The sequence below is a fragment of the Diorhabda carinulata genome, chromosome X (assembly GCF_026250575.1).
Source record: "Diorhabda carinulata isolate Delta chromosome X, icDioCari1.1, whole genome shotgun sequence".
Lineage (NCBI taxonomy): Eukaryota > Metazoa > Arthropoda > Insecta > Coleoptera > Chrysomelidae > Diorhabda > Diorhabda carinulata.
Genome location: NC_079472.1, coordinates 45,680,453 through 45,704,565, shown reverse-complemented (window position 1 = coordinate 45,704,565; position 24,113 = coordinate 45,680,453). Strand labels below are relative to the sequence as shown.

General features: G+C 32.5%; 2 protein-coding genes across 8 annotated transcripts in view; both read right to left on the bottom strand.

The window, feature by feature from the left end:
- The window catches only part of LOC130900445 (TGF-beta-activated kinase 1 and MAP3K7-binding protein 2), a 55,896-nt gene extending 39,476 nt beyond the window's left edge, over window positions 1–16,420 (bottom strand). For 3 of the 4 annotated variants that reach the window (XM_057811074.1, XM_057811075.1, XM_057811073.1), the window contains exons 1-2: window positions 16,169–16,420; window positions 168–1,283 (exon numbers count right to left, since the gene is read on the bottom strand). In XM_057811074.1, coding sequence (XP_057667057.1) covers window positions 168–1,263 — 1,096 coding nt within the window. In that variant the 5' untranslated portion in view covers window positions 1,264–1,283; window positions 16,169–16,420. The remainder of the gene's footprint in view (window positions 1–167; window positions 1,284–16,168) is intronic. The other variant, XR_009060183.1, reaches the window with a different exon arrangement.
- Window positions 16,421–17,850: 1,430 nt separating this feature from the next.
- LOC130900444 (brefeldin A-inhibited guanine nucleotide-exchange protein 3) overlaps window positions 17,851–24,113 on the bottom strand; it is a 42,877-nt gene continuing 36,614 nt past the window's right edge. For all 4 annotated transcript variants that reach the window (XM_057811069.1, XM_057811070.1, XM_057811071.1 and 1 more), the window contains 2 exons: window positions 21,308–23,896; window positions 17,851–18,166 (listed from right to left, as the gene is read on the bottom strand). In XM_057811069.1, coding sequence (XP_057667052.1) covers window positions 17,951–18,166; window positions 21,308–23,896 — 2,805 coding nt within the window. In that variant the 3' untranslated portion in view covers window positions 17,851–17,950. The remainder of the gene's footprint in view (window positions 18,167–21,307; window positions 23,897–24,113) is intronic.

The window sequence follows — 24,113 nt, the reverse complement described above, 5'->3', positions numbered from 1 at the left end:
TTTTAAATTAGTAGTCGTAGCGAAAACATCGAGTTAGTAAAAATAATTGCAGAAATTATTTACTTAGGTGATATTTTTAAGTAAATTATTAAAAGTTAAGTGTATTGTATAGTGTGTAAATAAATACGAAGAACGTTACAGTATGAATATAAAAACATTATACTCACGTTCTGTGTTGACTGTCAGGTTATTAAGAGATCCAGCTCTAACAGGAACTATTTCTTGTTGTTCTGGTTGCTCTTCGAGATGGTAACTATTTGGTCTAATTCGTAGTGACGAAACACTGCCATTACTTGGTCCAACGGTGATCTGTAATCTACTCTGAAGTCCTTTTTGTGAATCATAACTACTTGTTGAATACGTTAAACTGGAATTCTGCGAGGTAATGTCGATAGGATCTTGAGGAGTTGAAGCTGGAGGCCTCAGAGTTAAGTTTACACTAGTGAAGCTTCTCGGAGATGTAGATGCTTGTAACCACGGTTGGGCGGGAGTTACTTGTAAAGCTGTTGTACGTCGTTGTTGCGTTGGACTGCGTACAACATCAACCAAACAATTTACGTTTAATGAAAGATTCACATTCGGACTTCCTAGTAAGGTATCTGTTGTCTGCGTAGGTGTCGAGCACGTTTCTTTTTTAACGGTTGGCTCTAAGCTAGGACGTTTATGGGCTTCGGGGTGTTTTTCCGGTTTGGTTGGAGAGTTTTTGGAAGCAAACCTTTTGGCACTTAGGGGAGAACGCGGTGGTTTTTCACTTAATTCGTAGTTGAGCAGTTTATGGACGTCTTTGCACTTTTCGGAGAGTTGAATATTGAACGTTTTTTTCTTTTCACTTGTTTTATCACTGATACTAGGTTTTATATTAAGGTAATTAGGTCGTTTTGCTACGGATCTGGTGGTCGTTTCTGTTTTCTCACTCGTATTTCGATTAGTAACATCACTTCCACTTTCGTCCATTTCGGTATGGGTTCGATCGGTATTCAGGTTTGCTTTTGCCGAAACGTTTTCAATTTGCGGGTTAGGAGAAATATCTAGAGGAGGTAATTCCGATTGTTGAGAAGATCGTCCCATCTGCCCTACGTTGCTGTCTGCTAGAGTTGTTTCTAAATACTCTACGATATTCTTTTCTTGAGCACTTGACTGGATGTAGGAAGTTATGCAGGACGTTACAATATGATCAGGAATGGTAGGGAATTGTTGTTTTAGCTCATGGAACAGCTGCATAACTTTGACGTTTGACGACTTTCGTTTGTTCCCGGCGAACATGGCCGGCCATTCTGGTTCATCTGCGAAAAAATAATTAGATAATTTATTACGACTTATCATTCTTTTATTTAATCGTATATTACATGAAATGTCGGAAATTAGGTATGGATAATGCCTGTATCAAATCTGAAAATACCAACTTATTGACATAACGTGACATTATAAATATATTCTAAGAAATTTGATGGAAAGCTGTCTTTTACATAAGATCCCCGCAGTTATTTCAGAAATGGTCAAAATGTTTGCGGTGGGATTAAAACAGAAATAAGAGGTTAAGGAGATGGTAGAATGATAGACAACGGCAAAGGCAACAAGAATAATACAAGATACATTAAGAACAAATAAGAAAAACAGAAATTATGAATAGATGGAAAGGGTATTTTGAATAATTATTAAACGTATAAAATGAGTGTGACTTGATGAATGAGAACATCTTATTAGTAGAGAAGAAGGTAATATACGCAACGCATTGATAACAATGAAGGAATTCAAAAATGCTAGAAAATCTCTAAAAAGAAAAAACGTAATAGGACTCGGCAATATCAACGCCGAAATACTACACAGCATGGTAGAAAATATTAATCACCTAACGACTGTGGCAATGATAATTTATAAATCTATTGAATTGAGCTATTGAGCGCAACTCGGCTGGTTGTTTAAAGATTTCGTCGAATTATGAGTGAAAAATAATAATCGATTATTTTCGTTTGCCCGAGCGGTATTTCTTACGTTTATATTATGAATTATTACTCTCATTAGAATGCCTAAAACTACTTTCAAATGCATTTCCGCGTTTTCAGCAAGCTCAGAGAAGTTAAAGATTTAGCCGATTCGTTTATATCTCAACTGGAAACTATTCATTGCGATTCTTAAACATTTTCTGACTTTTTGAAGAACTTAAAAAGATGGTTATTATTGCATTACACATTATTGGACACCGAAATAATTGAACCACATAGCCAATCGTTTAATCGCTTATCTATACGTCGTGATTCTGATCAATTCGTAATTTTTATTGGCTAATAAGTGAATATTTCGTTTGTCACAATATTAACCATATTATTAACCGAAGTTCTTACATATAATAAACTCAGTGATATTTTTAAAAAACTATTTCTGTTGACCGCACATAACTTGAATTTTTTAATGATATATACTTTAAGAAGTAGTGTGTGAAGAAAATTATTAAGGTCTCCGTAGCGTAGTGTCTAATGTACAAAGCTCACATCCAGGAGGTCCCAGGTTTAAGTAGCGCTTATTCTAATTTTCAATAATACGATAAGCACAAAATGAATTACCTAGATACCCTAAATTTTGTAAATTGCTTGAAAGTTAACTGTTTTTCTCTATAAAAAAACTGTAAAAATACTCAGTTTTAGCTGTATTAGTTTCACTGCAACAGATTTAAAAAGGATCTATAGAATCCTCTTAGTACCATGAAAAAAACACAATACAAAACAACTGTCAATACCGGAAAAACTAAGAAAAGCTCACAGGGGTACATACAAGAAAATCAATCCTTTATTCCACGGTCGCTAATTTGACGTAGATCAGTTGTTTTCTTAGATTTCCTAATTGGGACTAATTGTATGTACCCGTGTAAGCTTCTCATCATTTTTTTGTTGCATGGTGTTAAAAAGACTCCATAGATACTTTTTAGATTTGTTTCAGTGAAATTAATACAGAGGAAACTGAGTATTGTTGCAGTTTTTTTTAGTTAGTCTGCAAGTAAACTTTCAAGCGATTTACAAAATTTAGGACATTTGTGTCTGTTTTGTGCTTAAATTACGGGAGTGTTTTGAACATAAGCTGCTTTCAAGTTTATCAAATATATGTGAATAATTTTTTTGATTGCAAAGTGATAATTCAAGTTCAGTTGACAAACTTAAAGCTTTAGGAAACCCCTTTTCATTATATGAAAAGAGCTTTAGTCAGAATCTTGTTCATATTCTATAAGTTTCCATTATACTTTACTTACTGCTTGCCTACACAAAGCCAAACACTGCATAGTGTATTAAAACGATAAAGCCACGTTTAGAGGAGAAAATTTTGCACCCCTTTCAGTAGCAACTCTTTGACAAGCAATTTTACAATTAAACTGTAAATAATAAGGTCTAAAATCGAACCTACTATATAAAAAATAGCAATAGCATTTGTTTACCCCACGGCAGGTATTTTGACAATTTGTTAGATGGCTAAATTGTATTTTTATTACTAATACTATACTGTTTTCAGAATGATAAAGTTACGAAATTATACCTGGTACTTGTCAGTATAAAACACTGAAAATTTATACTGTAGAACCTCGATAAGATAAAGACCAAGGGAAACGTTAAATAATTTGAGTTATAGAGTTTTTTATAGTTCTTTCAATATCAATTACAGATTATAAAAACCCTTGCGGATAATTTTGTTTGATCTACCATAGGCGTAGATACCTCATTTCATAAATTTATAATTTTTTATACTCTTAAAAATATGTATATCCTATGAAAGAAAGTATTCCTTAAAAGGCATTCGAATCATTATAAATTGGACTGCATTATACGCCGTTATTTAGACATATGCACTTAATTGTAGTCCTACTTGAAATTAGAAAAAAATCATTATTATACCTCGTTAACTTGCTACAACTGAATATTAAATTATAAAACGTAAATAGACGAGTAAAATGTACCTGCCTGTAAGGGAGTATCAGACGTGAACTGAGCCCTTTTTGTACCCTATTCGTCTTTTAGAACTTCGGTAGTATTTTATCTGACGCAAATAATTTTGTCGCCATCGAATTATCCTTGACGAGTCGGTTACTGCCATCCTTTTATTCAGTTTTTTGTGTTTAAAATTACATGTTGACAAAACTTGCCGCAATGTTTCTATTCTGGATAATCTGCTACCTTTTGATGTATTACTTGTAATGTCGCAACCCTGTTCTCCTTATATAAACTATAAATTGTCCTACGTATAAAATCTTGAGTAGCTTTGTCAACTGATTTCAGGTTTTCGGTTTTTTGAATGATCCACATCAACCCCTTTTGTGACTTCTCACTACACTGTGCAATTTCATTGTCTTCATTCGCCCATATTTCTATTTATATAAATAAATTTATAAATCAAGTCTCACCAAGCAACGTCACTACTTATCGTAGGCTGTCTGGCGGAATTTTTCGAAGAAATTGTGTACATACGCCTCCCGACTGCTTCGGACAATAGAAATGCATTTATGTTTACAATTCAATGTTTTCATCGGTAAACAGTGGAGACGATGAGTCCACGTGAATTGACGGTGTGTTTACCGAATTTTACATTTTTTAATTTGGTATGATTACCGTGTGTATTTATGAAATATTGATTGTTACTAAAAGTTTAAGTTGAAGAGTTTTTATTGGTTTAGATTTTTACTCACAGAGTTTCGGTTCAGGTCCCCGAACGAAGACAAAAAACTACTGATACAAATAAATTAATGTACTTAGATTTAGTGTAGGTTTTGTTTACATTTGAAGCCATTTGGTAAACAAGTCCAAGCAAAGGACTATGGTCTACAGGAAACCTTTTTTGTTTGTACAATCATTCAAAATTACTCATTGATGATTATTGAAGTTGCAAAGGTCGTCGTCGATACAACTTTGAGTTACTGAAGTACGAAACCCAAATTATTCGTTTAAGTTATAGTATTTGTGTTTTAAATGACTTTGGACTCCGAGGGGAAGGGAACACAAAATTTTATGAATTTATTGAGGTTATTGCAGTAATCGAGATTTAAGTTAACAATGTTCTACTATATTAGTGAAAACATTATAGTTGTATCGATTATTTGTAATTCTTCAGGGAACGACTTGATTGCTACTGAGTAACTCTAGTTACCAAAACTTATCCTATATACGAGCATAACTCATGAAGTCAGGTCCTACGATATGTTACTTAGCAACTATTTTCTTAAATCTTGTCATTGTCTCCCTAATTGGATAAGGGTGTTAATTACAATGATTCACTGAAACAACTAACACATTTTATAGTTTATAAAAAGAGGTTTATGTAATGAGCAAAACTGAAACGGTTTCGATAAAGAATAACTCATTTATGTTATACGAGGCGGTTTGACACAAGAATACGTGATACTTCAGGATTTTATTGTGTTTACGCAATATTTCTGATGTTAATAGTTATAGTCTACTTCAGAAAGGTATAGAGCAATAAAATTGGGAATTCCGTCCAGTTCGGCTTAATTTCGGTGTTGGCCATAGGTGTAGGAAATATTGTGTAGGGATTACTTAGGTAATAGATTATACAGTTACGTTTTGCGTTTAACAGGTACCAGTTAACCTTCTATTAGTTCATTTGCCTAATTCCAACCCTAGTTCAGATTCGGCTTAACCATGCGCCGTTAGGGCAATGGTATTTACCCAAAATTTTTATACCATTATAAGTATATTTGTTTAATCGTTTAACGTATCAGTATTTGCTGTTAAGCCGTAAATAGTGTTCACAGTATTATAAGATTAGTAATAAAATGGCGACATTCACACCAACGAAAAGATGTTCCAATAATTCTCCACTATCAGTGAATGAAAAACTTATTATTATAAATATACACGATTACATAAAATACAATTACCCGAAATTTACTGTACAAGAAACTGTCCACCGATGTTCCCGAATGACTGGAGTTGGAAAGTCCACCATTTTTAAATTATTGCGGGGGAGAAAGATAGGAGGCCAAGTGGAACCTCCCAAGAAAAGTCCAGACAGACCAGTAAAAGTCCTTGATGAAGACAACAAAAGTGTAATTCGTAGAAAAGTTTTGTTGATAACTAAAAAACTTTCATGGACCACTTTGAGAAATATGGATTTTGCATAGGAAAAGCATAACCGTAAAGCACTTTTACTGGAAAGCGATGATATTGTTTGCTGGGGACGAAAATACTTAAAAATTATAAAGCAGTACAGAACAGAGCAAAAGAAAATCTTTTATCTTGATGAAACGTGGATAAATGTAGGTTATACAGTACCAAAAATGTGGCAAGACAAAAATATAACCAGTGCTCGGCAAGCTTTAATGGAAAGCCTGTCAACGGTTATTAAGGTGCCTTCAGGTAAAGGGAAAAGACTAATAATCGTCCATATTGGAAGCGAAGAGGAAGACTATTTTGGTGAAATGATGAAATATCCTCCGACCGATTCAAAACTAGTTATGGATAACGCAAGTTATCATTCTCGATAAAAATTTACAATGAAATCAATGCCAAACTATGAAAGAAAGATTCGTTGGGTCACTTTGTGGTCCCTTTGCATACCTAATGAGATTTTATTATTCTATACCTTTCTGAAATAAACTGTAAACTTGACAGTTTCGTTCTAATGTTTACATGACGAAAACTTTTTTTGTAATTTCATAAATATGCAGAAAAAGTAAATTTTAATGGTATACATAGATTTTCACGTAGAAACAATTGAAGAAATCGAGGAAAAGTTATAAAAATATTATTCTAAAAGTACTCTATGAATTAATTGTAAATGTTTCTCTACTTCTAAGAATTATATTGAACATCCAGGATTGTCATTATCTGAGATTGGCTGGTTATTGGGATTGGATTTTTAATGATTATTACCAAAAATGTAAAACAATAATTACTTAGTAAATATTATGCTAACACGTCTTGATGCCGAAGTAAAAAATAACATTTGTTGAAAAAAGACATTACGACGATAAATCTGCCCATCCATTCGTGGAATTGCCTTATCCTCAATGTTAATAATTGTTCGCGGTAGATATCCTGAAAATATTCCGTCGTCAGATTCACGTGCAATTTGAAATTGTGCGTTCGCAGTGCTAAGAAAACATGTTCAGATTTTAAAATCATGTGGTCGATTTCTAATTCAGAACTTATTCAGAATACGTCAAATATTTTCTCGGACTTGGGTAAAGATGTTAACCCGAGCATGTGCATTCATCCCATATGGAATTTTTGTGATATTTATCGCGAAATAACCTGTGACCTATGTGAATTTCACGTACTTTTATTAAAAAAAAAACGAGGTAGTTGGCTTCATTCTTACATATATCAAGAATAAATCTCCGTCCACTTAATTATATATATTTTAGTCTCCTAGCAAGTTTTGAATTCAAATTATAATTTTAGATGTTCATAAACAATTCACGGAGAAATTTATGTTCAGAACATATTCTGAACAAAGCCTACGCTTTTGACACTTCCAAAAAATACTAATGCTAATTTAACCCGTGAATCCACAACTTGAAGCCAGTGCAGAGAGTCTTTGATATGAATTAATTAGATGAATGTTTTTACCTTTTTTAAGTAATATTTCTTCTTATATTATCAAATAACTTCTCGGAAACAGTAAAAAAATTTCGATACTTTATTTTTCCATTTAGTGTATTAGGATACAGGAAAAAAATTGATTTACATGTAGTCACAAAAGCGGCGAGCCCGATGGCAAGGCTTTCTCTGTTAATAAAGGATCAGAGAGTAGACAAAGGTGAGTTGTCATGAAATTCGCAAATTCAATCATGATTTGTGAAATGAAGATATGAGGATAGGCTTTTGTAATAAAATGAAATCGAAATCGATTCGCATCTGTACCACGTGGTACGCTAAGTATAGTTTGTGCCTACCGAACGGTATCTGAGGCGGCAGTGTCGGTCATTTTGGATGCGATTCCAATCGATCTGTTGGGTATTGGGAGGAGGCGTACCTAAGATGGTCTGTGGGCGGATGAAGGACTTTTGACGGATATGGGGATAACCCTCAAAGTTCCTATCTGTATTATATAAACATCCAAAATGTTCCTGTCCGGTCGATATTCACTCTGCTGAACACAACTTTTTTGACTGTAAATGTTGTTCTGGAATAAATAGCTGGAAATAAAGAAAAGGGAGTGCCTCTAAAAGCCAAAAGAGGTCATTTTCTTTATGCTAATGACGAACTGGGTAGCAATGATACATGGGAGGTTTTGATTGCAAAGAGTAAGTAGTAAGATTGAAAAAGGAAGCGCGGACATTTGCGATGAGGAGGGATACCATCACCATAACGCGGTTCCCTGGTACTTACGACATGAGGTCAACTATTCAATGTTTTCTTAAAGATTTACTCATGTCCCACAAAAAACACAAAGAAAAATAAACTAGTTGAATACGAAATGAAAAAGAAATAATTCTATAAAATGCAATTTTAATTATACTATGGAATAAATACTAAAATTCTATAAGAAGTTTCTTCATTGTACGTAGAACAATCATTATTAGAAAAATCGAAACAAGATACATTCAGAGGAAGTGTGTACTTTTGAATAAATTCAATTACTTGCTTATCAATTTCTTATTTTTTCAAATTCTCAGATACGACAAAACGTTTTTTAAATATCCATTTTTTATACTCAAAAATGTATACAAGGTATCTCAAGTTAAAGGTGGTCACATTGACCAATCGTCCCGGATTTCCCGGGACAGTCCCGATTTCCATTCGCTTGTTCCGTTTCCCGCCTTGTCTGCCTTTGGGACACGGATTGTCCTGGGTTTGGGAGTTAAGCTTTTAAAATGTAACAGGAGAATTAATTCTTTGCTACTAAATCGAAATTATTTTCAACATTCTATCCTCAGGAAAGAAAGTTATAAGGAGTTCATGGAGGAAGCCTAAACATGATGCTAAGAGCATGTCAAAAGATTTTAAAATTTTATTCTGCTCTTGTTTCGTATTTTCTTTTTGGGAAATGATTGCCCAAATGCGTTGAAACAACTGCCGGGATTAGAAGATATAAGATCCACCTACAAAATTTTATCACACGAAACCGCTGTATATTTTCATTGTCTTGCTAATATATGCCATGGAAAAATCAAATAGAGTTTGAGCTATGGAAGGAACAAATTATTGCTATGAAAAAAGAACAATTTTTGGTTTCCATCTGAGGATGGCCAAGAATGAAGCAGGTATAGACGTTCTTCAAAGTGTAATTTTCGATTTCCAGTTTTCGTATGGCAACATTTGCTACTATTTAAATAAGAATATTGATTTCAGCAACGATAACCCTTTAAAGAAAATATCTTTTCTATCCATGACAGAGGATATTTCTTTTGAAGGCCTTTTAGAAGTTACCACTGCACTGGGTATTGAGAAAAAATCTCCATAGATCATGTATTCGATAATCCTTCTATTGTAGATCCAGTTTTTTTTTTGAAATTAGAAAGAGATCAACTGGACGGGCTAAAAACCGTTGTGTCCTGGGTACTGAGTATCCCTCCTACTAACGCTTGTGTTGAGAGGTTATTCTTCCACATGCAGTTCAAATGGACGAAGCCCAGAAATCACTGCAGCGTAGATTTGATAAAAGATTTAGTGTGCCGGATTTCTGTCGCCCGGAGTTGGCAACCATTGTGACAACATACAACTATTGGAAATAGTGTAATTGAAAAGAATAGACGATCGAGCATCTCCTTAGCCGATACCCTGCCTTGACGAAAGAAGTCAAATGCGAGAGTAAGAGACAATAGAATACCTCGAAAAAATAGCAGAATTAGAAATAGAAAAAGTAAAAAGCTTAATTCTGGGTTGGGAATGCTTAAAAATAAGCTATTAAAGGGGAAAAGATGGGAGGCCGTTAGCTAACTTAACTTAACTGTTTCCAAATTGTGGAAAATAAAGGGTAACAAAGTGGACCTCAGGCAATCGAGTAAACCACGACAAATCTAGATCGAGATTATTCGTACTAACCTAACCTACAGGATCCTTTAATGTTCTCAGAAATAATACTCCAAAACTTTATCTCGTACAAACATAATCTACCAAGACAGCATGATTAGATCTTTGTTAAGATGCGATATAACTCTCTTTTTATCAATAATTAATTGCCTGTTCAAAAGCTCTAGAAGCTGTCAACACATTGTGCAGTGCAATTTTTTTCTCATTTATAAATGAAAGAACAAGCTTTTTGTAAATAACAGCAGTTTGGGAGAGTATTGATGGTTCATAATTATTATTACCAATGTTTTTAGAGTTCATTATAAGTTCACTTGCCGTTTGTATGGCATGCACTTCTACGCGACACGATGATTGCACGACAACAACTGAAAATCGTTTATGAAAGTTTTGTAAATGTGAGTGATATAATTTTTAGGTAGAAAATTGATTCATGCGCTTTAGTTTCAATAATGTCAGCGTTATAATATCTCAATAATAACTGATAAGAAGTCTACATACTTTCAAGTTTGTAAATAAATTGGAATTTGTTTACGTACTGCATAAAGTATTGGGTGATTGATCAACAGGTGCTTGAATCGACATAGGAATTGTGTCAGTTTTAAATAATTCTTTTAACATTGATATACTTGGGAACGCGAAAGTATAATATTTGTTCTTTAACCATACGTCAAAGATCATAATGATCTCCACAAGTTTTGTAATACAGTTGAGCTTCTTATTCCAAAAAGTACTTTTAATACCACAAAAAAGTGGTTTCTTGAAGCGATTTTTTAGCAGAATCTGTCTCCAATGTTAAGTTTACTAGAAAAAATACGATGAACTGTTTTATGAAACTTATTTCGAATCATTCAAACATTTTAGGAAATTTATGAGGCTTTTTTAAATAATATACCCTTAATTGAAGTTTATTCTTAGGTTACCGTATCTTCGTGTATGTCCCACAGTGCGAGGGAGACAACAGGAACAGGAGCTGCAAGATGCCCAGTCGCACTATCAAATTGAAGATACACTGCAAAGATGGTGGAGCTCGGAGGTGCGGAAAAAATACTCATAATGTCCCCAATGGACATACCTATTCAAATCAATATCAAAGTCAAGTCACCCAGCAGCAATGAGATTAGCTTGGCTTCAGCTGGTGACATCTATTACATGGATGGATCCAAAAAACGATAGCTAGTCGGATTAGGAGTAAACAAGCCAAGTGAGGGGAAGAACAAATGCATGCCGATTGAACTAGACCTACTTCCCGAGGAATAACTACTGAAGCAAAGCTGATGCAATGCACTTAATTATTTGACTAGCGAAAAAGCGGAAGAGTTGGTCTGAGACTCTGGACATATGGGTATCATGTGCAATGAAATTATCATCGAGCTGCTCAAGCTTGGAGCACCTTAACCAATTTGAACTTGCAGATTAAGGAATACCTTAAGATTTGGGAAATGGAAAAAACAAAGAGGCCTAGCTCCAGTCATATGGATTCAGGCAGTTCAAAACCTTCTTAGATGAGACAAACCTCTTTCAATAGGCTAGGTTGTGTAGCTACCCATTCTTAGTATTAGCATTACACATGTATATATTTAGTCTCTTTCAAGCTCCGGCAGATGTAAATTTTACTTATAAAGAGTGTCGTTTATGTTGCCCAGACTCTCGTAATAGTGAAATTTAACTAAAACTGTTTTTTCACGTGAAATCTTTGTTTGAATATTGCATTCTCATTTATTCATTTAATTATGAGAGAAATCATAGGTAACCGGAATCCTTTTTTTAGAATGAACTATTTTAGGAAACATCAGCCTAATAATACTAACTGACCATGTTAAATTTTATTAAAATCACATGAGCCGTTTTGAATTTATAATAGAAAAAACGATTCCAAAATTTGATGACCGCATAACTTACTAACTAAAAACTTATGATGACTGATTTAAGTTTATTTACTCTGGCTTATATTGGCCGAAGAAATTGTTAGAGTGCATAAAGATATTTCACAAACACATTGTATAATATTACCTTTTCTATTTGTCTGGTGTTTTCTATTCAGAAGTTTATACTTCTGAATTATTTGATATTTTTAAACTTACTGTATTTTATAGTTACTGTACATATAGTGAAAACAATTGTTTAGCATCTATTTTGTTGTTAGTTGATATTATATTTGTATATTTTTATTGAAAGTTATGGATAGGTAATCGTGATTATAGATAATTTTCAATTTCATTTTAAATTTTTTCAAGATAATTAAATTTTTTCAGCAGTTATTATTGTGTATTTAAATGTAAGATCTGATCGTTGGATAGATGTATCAGCTTATTTCTAAAAATAACTAATAAGTAAACTGGAGCCTCATGAAGAGCTGAAAGAAATAGCACCTTTCATTAAATTGAATTAAGGAGATATTTAACTGATTATCAACATTGACATAAATAATCTGCAGTCTTTTCAAAAAGAACAATTCCGTCATGAAAATTAGAAATAATTATACAAAATAATAATTCCAGTATCTCTTGATTATTGATATAAGAATTTCTTTCTCTAAACTGAAGATAAAAAGATTTATCACTATCATTGCAGTAATGTGATTGACCTGTCAACAAATGAGTCAGACCTTGTAGCATCGAACATATAACAGTTAATGAATAGTTGTTCTGGTTCAGAAGATATACACAACTGGTGTATAAGCATATACGCCTGACTTTTAACAAAATAATATAGCTAAAAAATATCTCATCAAAGCACAGCTACAATTTTCTAATTAATTACTAATATTATTTATTTATTCATCTACTTAATTTTTTACCGACGACTTATCTGTGAGAGTGGAGGTTATATAGTAGACAAATTGCCAGTTATGTCAATCTTTTCCTTTGACTCTACCTCTCCCTTCAACTTTTACCTGCATATTAGTAGTAGCATTTGGAAAGAAACAGGACAAAATATTCATTTAATACATTATCTAAAAATTATTTTTCATTATAAAAATTGAATGGTTGATTAAGGTTTAACATAAATGACTTTGTTTATTTGATTGGACTGGGTCAATTGCCCAATTATTTCCTTTTAAAAAATCAAAACAATCCATTGTCATCCACTACTTGCCTACCTGATTTATTTCTAAATTTTCACCTGGTTTTGGAATTTTCAAGTGACCTTGATTAATTAGTGAGTCATAGTTTTATTTTGTAATAGTTGTTGATAAAATTCTAATAGACTCGGAAGTAAATTGTCAATTCCATTCTTTCATACAGTAATTTATGTAATACACTGAATGATACTGAAATTTATTTAGTAAATGAATCAGGAGATTGCAAAAAATAATTCAGAGTATGCAAAGTTTGATGATTGTATAAAAATACTAAATGCAACCAATAATTGTGAAATTTCTATATTATACGTTTTCAAAGGCTTCTAGAAAAATATTGGTAAAACTTAAAACACATAATTATATAAGGTTGGCAACTATGTAGGTACTTTCGCTTTTTACTAATAGAGAGCCTTGTTTTTGAATAACTTATGTTAGTGTTGTACTTGGCCGTTTGTCACGTGATACTGGTCACATTGACGTAAATTAAGAAGCAAGTAATGCGTGATTTTTATTGAAGCTATTAGTTGAGGGTTAATTTTGAATGGAGTGCAGAAACGAACATTTCGGCACATTTTATTTTTTTCTTTCCGTAAAGGTGCTGCGGCACATAAAGAAATATGTAAAGTTTATGATGCTCATTGCTTAACAGAGTGCACGTGTCAGAATTGAAATAAAAAATTCCGTTCTGGAGGCCTACTGAAGTTGATAATGACCAAATCAAAGTCATAATTGAAGAGGATCGTCTTATAACTGTTGGAGATGTTGCGAAGAGGTTACATGTATCGCATTTAACAATTGAAAAACCCTTGGGCTAGTTAAAAAGCTTGATATTTGGGTACCGCACGAATTGAAAAAAATTCATTTAACACAAAGTATCAACACTTGCGATATACACCTTAAACGAAATGAAACCAATCCTTTCTTGAAAAGAATCATCATTGGTGAAGAAAAATGGGTCTCTAGAGTAACACAGTCCGAAAAAGATCATGGAGCAAACATGATGAACCAGTACAAGCCACATCGAAAGCTGAAAAACAACAAAAAGCTCATGCTGTCAGTTTGGTGGGATTACAAATGTGGTGTGTTTTTTGAGCTGCTTCCAAGTAACCAAACTATCAATTCTGTTGTTTACTGTCAATTAATGAAACTGGATGAAGTTATCAAAGAAAAACGAAGAATTATCAAATCGGAAAGGTTTAGTGTTCCACCATGATAATAAAAGGCTTCACAGATCTTTGGAAACTCGTGGTAAACTATTGGAGCTTGGCTGAGAAGTGATGCCATATCTCTCATACAGCCCTGATTTGTCCATATCTCATTACAATTTATTTCGAGATTTGCAGAATTCTTCGAATAGTCTAACTTTCACAAACGACGATGACCTTCAACCGCACCTGGCTCAGTTTTTTGCTGATAAAGACCAGAAATTTTATAAGCGGGGAATATGAAGCTGAAAGAAAGATGGCAACAGATCATTGAGCAAAATGGAAAATATATAATTGATTGAAAACTACTCCTGGTTTTATTTTCTACTACTTAATCGAAATTACTTTGTCGCCAACCCAATATAACAAAGTCTAATTTCTTTAAAAAATAATATATTGATTTAAATACGTCCCTGTGAAAAGGTGGAATTGATATCACAGATGGAAGTTTTTTTCTGAGAAAGTCATTATGAGAACTTAGGTCTAGGAACAGGTAGTTATCAGTGTATGGATCCATGTCACAGAGTTTAAAATGAAAGGTTACCTTCACCTGATAGTTAAATTACCTGATAGTTAAACAGATTGGAAACAGTATTCTCACTATTCTTATCTATGGGATAGTTATCAAAAAATAAAAATGATTAGTGGTTGTAAATTAATTGCTGTCAAATAAATTAGTTAAACTAAGATTTCTAAAAATATTAGAATTACTATTTTCCATTAGGGTATTTCCGTTAAAACTGAAATTTGTTGAAATATAACAATTAGAAATACCACAATAAAACTTATTAATGTATATACATTGGATAAACAGTGTCTTAATAGAAATTTTTCCACTGATGGATAAAAAGAAAAACGAGGATGTTTGGAAGAAAGAACAGACTAAGATAAAACTTATATATAAATTATATGGATAAAATTTAGATGAAGGATTATTATTAATCAAATTGTACACGATGAGAATACAGGATACCCAAGGGTAACTGCGATGGAAGGATGGTCAACTGGAATAAAAGCATTCTCATAAAAACATTACATCAAAAATCACACGGGTAGAAAAAAAAGGATGTGATGTCAAATGATATACAAGAAAACTGAGTTTTTTGTATTGTAAATAGTAACATTCATACCATTTTCATCTTAGGTTTGTTTTACATCAAAATAATTATATTATGTATCTGCCTATCACTAGAATCATGTTGAATATAGCCTCACATCTGTCTTACTTCTATATATTAAACTCGTCTTTCTCTTGCAAATTAAAGTAATTATAATCAGACAGTGATAAGAAATAAAAAAAATTTAGTAACTAATATACTAAGTTTCTAATGATTTTCATTGCCATATAATGCAAATATAAATTTTATCACTTTCTTACATCAAGAAACAGTAAGTTTCGAGAGAAACTAATGTAGATATGGACAGTTCCAAAACAAAGGGAAGGTTCAACACGAACTTAGATTTCATAATGAATTTCATCAAGTAATAGCAACAGCATAATAACAGTAATAACAACAGCAGAATACGGCATTGCGAACATTCAGTTTTTGTGCACCTCTGCATTCTTTAAAAATGATGAAGTGTTTTTGAAATATAAAAAATTAAAACTTTCAAAGATGTAGTCCATATTATTTTGAACAAAATTTATAGTTAAACTTGAATACAATACACGTTTATAAAGATGTTTCCATAAGAATGTTTTTTTCGGATGCTACTTAATTTTTTTTTTTTCAAATTTTCAGCGGAGGCGTCAAATTTGACGTCAGACTTGACGTTTGGCATACCAAAGAACTAGTGGGCGAATTCATGTACAAATAAAAAAATCATTCAAATAAGTGAAACCAGTAAACACAACAGATAAGATAAGTATTTAAATAATATTCAAGTATATTGAAAACATGTCCTACCAAAATCATATAGGCACTCAAGCTGTTTGTGAGTTAACTAAGCACTGAAAACGACACTGGACACTAAAATTTCAATAACACAGCACAAATATAAACGCACAAAAAACGAGATTTATCACGAGAACTTAAAACATTATTATGTATTTTAAAAATTTACATGGCAACCTTTATATCATAATGTTGTGGAAAACTGAGATAGGAACACAAATAGAACATAATGAAACGTCACGTGAAAGTTGCGATTCAGACGCGATGTTGCCTAGCTTACGCAAGGTTTCCGTAGCTTTACGTTCGGAATCTCCGTCTTGTTGCAGTAGACGTGATGTACGTTGACATTATAATGCTATTAAATAGTCGCTTAAGGAAGTGATTGGATGGGCACCAGTGTCGTCTGTAGATATGATTTCAACCGGTATGAATTTCTGATTTCTGAGAAAATTAACAAATTTTATTGGCATCAAGTTTCGAAGGCAGTAATGAGAGAATCCACTTTCTTTACAAGACAAATGTTGAATAATGTAAATTTACCTATTTATAGCCAAAGACCTGAAATATTTGATAGTCTTTCTTGATAAATCGTCTTGATTTTTGGTCTCTTTTAGATGTTTAGTCTCAAAATACAAGTAAAAAATTACTGTTTCGTCGTATTTCAGTCCTTATCAAAATATCGAAATAAAAAAAAACTTACAAACGTTAATTTTTTACCTTTATTTTGGAACAAATTATCTCTCAAAAGTGACCTAAAATCAAGACGATTTATCAAGGAAAAGATATAAAAAGGTTTAAGAAGTAAGAAGGTGTAAGGTGGTCAAAAAATTGGTCTCTGTAATTATCGCAAGCCACTGGTATTACAGTGAAAAAAAGGCGGTATGAATGCTTTGCGAAGAGGTGGAAGTCACTAAGACATATAAAGGCAGTTTCGGATATTTAGTTAACGTCAAATGTGAAGACAAAATGGATGAAAGGTATATTTTACCTTAAAACTGGTATATATCATATTTGCAAAAAAAGCATATTTAAAAAAATATTAGTTATATTATTGAATTACTTGTATACTTTAAGGACGATTCCATTGAATTATGAGTTTTGAAAATGAATATTTTGCAGACAAGCAACAACCGCATCTCTTCTAGTATCAAGCTCTAGTATTTAATTTCCATATCTCCATATAGTTGATATAGAGGGAAACATTATTTTAATATCTCTTGAAATTAATAAATACAATTAGTATACAATTATTTATCAAAAAAGAATAGGTCGATTCAAGATATAATAGTAAAACTATAATTAATTTGAATCCTGTTCATAATTCAGGGAAATATATTGAATATATATTGTAAACATGTCAACACCGCTGCCTACGTTGAACAAGCTTAACATTGCATACTGAAGTATTCGATATGTGAGGAATTTTATGCAACATTTTATACACGATCACTAAATAAAAGGATTCCGGGTACATACAATAAAATTTATAAGTACGTATATTGTCATAAAAGCATTTAAGAACTACATGTGATTATTAGATCTTACACATCTCACCTCAGAAGTATTTGTGTGTAGGTATTTATAATTTTTCAGTTGGAGGTAGAAAATTTTGATCATTGTTCTTTTCGCATAGTCTTGAAGTTAACTTCAATGAAAAAGTGATATTTTATTAAGTGAAATCACAACAACGAGCATTTTATTTTAGACCTATATTTATTTATGGAGGAAATATTTAGTTACATTTTATCTATTATTGGATTCAAAATAAATAATTATTATATCACATTTATATATTTAATAATTATCATGGTCGATATAAGAAATGTTCATTCTTTGTAACAATATTTCAGCGGATTTCTTGATCTTCTCATCTTGTGCTCCAACTAATGATACGGCACCTTGTTTCAAAATAGTCGCCAGCGGAGATAATTTTTCTGCCGACAAACTAGTTAACAATTCCAAACAAGCTTCCATGGTTTCAATCCTCGTTGTTTTGAATGTTTCCGAATCCTAATAAACATAATATAAAATCGATTTAAATTATCGCTCAGAGAGTGTTTTCAGTGTATCTCAATCTAAGATCATACAGTAACGTGGAATGCTATTTTGGCCGAGAAAAAGTCAGTGTTTCCCACTATCAAACATGAATCTCCCTAAAGAACTAATCAATAACCCCTTAGATCCCTACAATTACGAGGGATTCCTCCTAAAAACATTATTATATATCAAGTAAATAATCAAATATTTTTAAATAAATAATACATTTCAAATAATAAAATATTATTAATCCAATAATAAATTACAAACAATCAATAAATAATTACATTCAGCATCATCATATTTTCGAATTCTTTATTCATAAAATATCAAAAACTTCAAGTAAAAAATTATTTTCTTCAGATTGTGTTTTTTTAAAATCATACATATTGACATTAAACAATTTCCCATACTATGACACCTTTATTTCGCTTAATTTGAAATAAAAAAGAAATAAATATTTGAAGTTATAAAAATCCCTACAATTATAATACTCCTAAAAACATCACATCTCACATTTGATCCCTAAATTTGCGGAGAAAGCCTCTTAGATGGGAACCCTGAAGAAAGTAGCAAAAAATCTAAAAAGGACTAACGTCAAAAAGATCTTGGACGTCGATACACGAATCTATATTCCCTTGTTGCATTAAATGGTTCTTGATTCTTTTGCAAGAATTGAAGACAATTTTAATTGTAAAAGAATTAGAAATGATTTATATCCCTTTCAAGGAATCATGATTATTAGTTTCTAAAAATATCAGAGAGTATTGTTTCTATTTTTACCGTTTTTAAGAAAGCGAAAAAAACATCCCCACTGGTTGACGTTAGTCCTTTTGCCGCGTCCCTTTTGATGCGACGAATATAACAAGTAGTAGTCCAATAAAAAGCAAACTTAAGTCATAATTCTATCAAAATTAGGTTATATAAGTGTGTTAGTTTCATGGAAACTTTTCATATATTCGCAAATAGGTACATACACGAAATTAATAAAATCAAATCTTATATTAGGAGCAAATATAATACACTTTCGGAGATTATCTGAAAAATTTTTGACGCAACCAAAGACAAGACATTTTTTCTATAATAATTTTAATTTTTCACTTTTCCTCCAGTCTTCAACCCTACCAAATGTTATTTACCGTCTTTCTCCTCAAAATAGACGTTTAGATATGTGATATAGTCCTCGTATCTTTTCCTCAAATGAAACTTGAGACAGAAAAATATCGCTGGGGACCGGATCTGTTAAATACTGATGGGGATTACTGAATTGTGAAAAAGTGCATTATCCTGACAGAGAAGCACTTTCCTTACTTCAAATGTGGTCGTTTTTTGCAATTTTTCCCTTTACCTTGTCAAGCAATGAAGTGTATTACATATCTGTTATTGTTTTACTTTTTTGAAAACAATTGATGTAAAAAATCTTATCACAATCTCAAAAAATAGTCTCCACCACTTTTCCGGATTATAGCGGTTTGGGTCCAAAGTGAGCAACGATTCTCTTATACGATTGTCAAAAAGAAACGCGTTCAAAATGTATGAAATCTGAGTGGGAATCTCTAAAATCATGCCAATCTTATATTGAAAAATGCTGACATCTTAGGTTGAGGTCGGAAACTTTTATGACAACCCCAGTAGTACTGTAAGAATAGATACTACTGATTCGAAAATTGATTCTGGGTGTCGGTTAATTGAAAGAACGTCATCTAAAAGTAAATTTATGGAAAGTTGATTTTTAAATCTGTGGTACTGGAGAGAATGAGTTTTAGCACGTTGAGCCCCGGTACGGTCTATAGACCCACAGTCCAGAGCGGTCCTACGGACTGCACGACTTATTCTATTTAAATATATTCTACAATTTGATTGAACCGACCTGGGTGCTTGAAATATTACCCTACTCTTAGTCCATTTGATTTTTTTATTTTCTTCAGCATAATTCAAGTATTTCATTAAAATTCTTTATATGTGCTACCTTCACATTAACTTGATCTCATATAATATTTTTCAAATCACATTGCACAAAAAGCAAATATGGTTTCCATGTTACAAGTAGGGTGTATTTTCAAAGAAATATATTAAAAAGATTTATTTCAGATAAAAATTGCAAAATTTAATGTTTTTTGTGTGCGGTCCATGGGCCTGCTCTGGGCCCTGGGGAAAGTTTTAGCGGTAAACTTCCCCCTAAGCCCAGAGCAGGTCTGCGGTATTATTTTGTCGCACTTTTTATTCCAAATAAATTTTTCTTTGGATCCACGTTTAGTTGGGGCTCAATGTGTTAATTATGAAATATCTCCTTTTTCTCGAAAATGACTTGCATGATTTTTATTTTGTTTGTAGGGGCTTTATAGTATGATAGTATTCACACCGTTGTCAGATCTTTCGTTTCTAAGGACTATAATTATTTCTGAGGCGTATTTTAAAAGTAATTACCATCATGAAATTAGAAAAAAAAACAAGTAAATAAAGTAAGTTTGGATTGATATTGGACTATTAGGATCATCAAAGAAGGTTTCCCCTTGATTAAAAAAAACCAATACTTCTAGGTAGTTTTAACTTCACAATAATCGGTATAGTGTTGCCCTACCGAAAGCGTCTACAGGCGCAGAAGCAAATGGTACTGTATGGAGAATGGTCCAATTTTTTACAGCGCTGTTTGTAGGCGGCCATTATATATTTGTTCTGAAACGCGAGACACAGTAAGCTGATGAATTAGTCGTATTTCCGCGAGGCAACAAATCGACCAGTAATAAACCCTTTCCGTCTCAAACACAGTGCACACAATTTTGTGAGCAGAAATTGTTTTTTGAAATTCTATATTCCTAGGTGATAATGAATGCCGCAATACCAATTATTGATGTTGTTACTATATTTTTTGAAAGAAATCAATGTACAAACCAATCGTTTCTGATACTTTTCACGTTCGGACATTATTTCATCAACAACTTTTCTTAAGATACCAGGAAATCATACAACAGATGTAACTATCCGATGCACATGCGCTGCTTAATTTAACAACGATACATGTCTTGTCAGTATAGTAAAACAATGAGGTGATGAATAGTTTTTCAATTTACAAATGATAATTTTAAAAATGATTAATATGAGAATTTGATTTACCTTGAATATACTCATCATTCGTTGCTGCTGAATTTCAGTGGGAACTGGTTGTGACGGTGGGAAACTATTGGATATGAATGGATTCGATCTCGAGCTTACAGCAGTATGTGGAACTAGCTTGCTGTCTGTTCTCTTCGGTTCATCTTTAACCCAAGATTGGGATGCTTTCAATTTAGAAGGCTCATTAGGTTTATCATATATAATGGAATTTAGTCTATCGTTGGATAAAGTTGATTTTCTCATTTGTAACAAAGTATTCTTATCGTATTTTATCACGTTCAAGTCTATTTTACATTTCTCGTATATTTGTTTTGTGTTAGATTTTGCTGCCATTTCGTTAGTTTCATCATCAGTGGAATTGTTATTTTCTGAATTATTTCCATTATTTTTCTTTTGCACTAAACTTTCATTCGAACTGTGGTTCTTTTGTAGTTGTGTGTCTTTATTTTCATTGCTATCAATAATATTGTCTTCGTTTTTCAAATCTGGTAATATATCTTTTTCCAGATAACTATCAGTGTCGGTGCTAATACTAACATTATCAGTTTCTTCTTGTTTAAAGTCTGACAATTTGAACGGCTTAGGGTAAACAGGTTCTTCTATTGTGTCCTCGTCGCTTTCTTCACTTACTTCAGGAATAACTAATGTTAGATTGACATAAGAATCACACAATTTATTCCATTTAGAGTAAAGTTTTTTCAGAAAATTTTCTACGTAATCTAAATCACTTAAACATATTGTTTTCGCTTCACGTGCAAGAATATCTTTAAGATTTCTAGGATCGATGCTGTATTTTCCTATACCATCGAGGCATAATTCTATCAATACTATAATTTGTACTACTTCAGACGTGTTTGCTTGTGTATACAAATTGGCAGCTTTATTCAAATTTCCAACTTTTTGTATAAGAAACTTCAACCCAGGTCTTACATCAAATTCTTTAGCTCTAATATTTGATATTTCTAAACATTTCAATAGCACGTCGATGTGTTTAGCATTGACTTTAGTTAATATTCCTCGTAAACTGCAAGAGCTTATTTGTAAAATATTTAAAATTGGAGTTATATGATTGAGATTTTGTAATAAAGCACTCGATACTGTTTGTATCAACATCTGGTGTGCTAAAATCCCGACAACTATGTTTTTAAATGGAACTCTAATAGTATATAGATCCGGATTGAGAATTGTACTGGAATCGTATGGATACAACAAAAATACATAACTTCTATCGTCGATAATTACTCCTTTAGTAACTTCACATTCACAGGATTTCGTTTGGCATTTAGAGCAATACCTTTGAGATTGCATAAGGAAGACTTGTTGAGCTAGTTCATACAATCGTTCGTTTTCTGAAACGCTAGTGTCTTTTCTAGCAGCGACTTTAACTGTAGCTAAATCTCCATAGAAACTATCGGAATGCTCTTTAAAAACTAAACTGAGTTGATAAAGTGGATTCAAACTCACGGTGCAAGCTCTATGTAATGCTAATACTAGTATCTCCCATTGATAGACCGTCAGAATTTTTCCGGCACTAAGGATTACGTGTCTAATACAGGATGATCCTAAACGAGCTATGTTTTCAGACGGCTGAGATATACAATCGATAAGTATAAGAAGTAGTTGTTTCAATGCTAAGATAGCTCCAGGATGATCGTTTTCTAAATTATCATCGTTTTTTTGTAATTCATATAAATAATCTACTACTAGTTCACTAGCTAATCCACAGCAATGTTTAAAACTTTGCCAAACTTCACCAGGTTTCTGTACTTTAACATTTTGTCTTAACCAATTCTGAACCATCGGAAGTAGAATATGATTAATACAGTAGAATCCAAAGTTTATCCCTGGATTCTCTATCAAATCTCTTATTAGTTTGAATAATGTTTCTACTATGTAAGGTTGGTTTTTTGTAGCTGCCAAAGTGGAAGCGGATGCAAGGCCTTCCAAGAGAATGTAATAAATTTTTAGAATATTACTTTGTTTATCTAAATATGCTAAAGTTATTTTTTGTTTTTCACAATTGTCAAAATCTGACTGAGTAGACAAACTTTCATAACTGATATGATTCATATTAATCTGGTTGAAATAATTGATATCGGAGTTTTGTACAACAGAATCTACCAATTGAGGATGTGTATCAATGTTCATCCTATGTGTAAGATTGAATGTTGGACATTTAGGCATATTATGAATAGCTGAAAGAATTGAAGCACAGCTTTGTAGTAGCTTCAAAGATTCTATACATAAATCCACAGGACCAAGAAGCAATTTTGATGGAAATTCGGCTTCCTTATCAAGAAACAAGGATTTTTTCTCATTATATTGATTAACTTGTACTGGTTCCAATGGAAGATCATCCACATTAGAGTTCTTGATATGGGAAAGAAGACACAATATATAATCTAAAGCAGCATTTGCGAAAACTAGGGTATTATCAGTTGAAAGGAATATCTTGAATACGTCCAAAATTGAAGCGGCATTATTTCTTGTATTGGCTACTCTAAGAGTGCCAAAAAGTGGTCTCCATCCTGAACAGATTTCTGTTCGATTGGCCTCTACGAATTCGCAGAGACAGGCAACAATTTGATCCTACAAACAAATTGAATTATACATCTTCGTATTCCAGTTACTTGGGATATATGGGATATATAGGATTTTAATTGTTTCCTTAATAATAAGTTGGATAATAGAGGTAAACATATTCCAGGAAAATCAAAATCTGGCGAAGTGATAAGGTAAGTAGAGGAGCACATTCTTTCGTTTTCTATTGAAATTTACTGTAGCTAGATGGATCTAATGTAGCAGA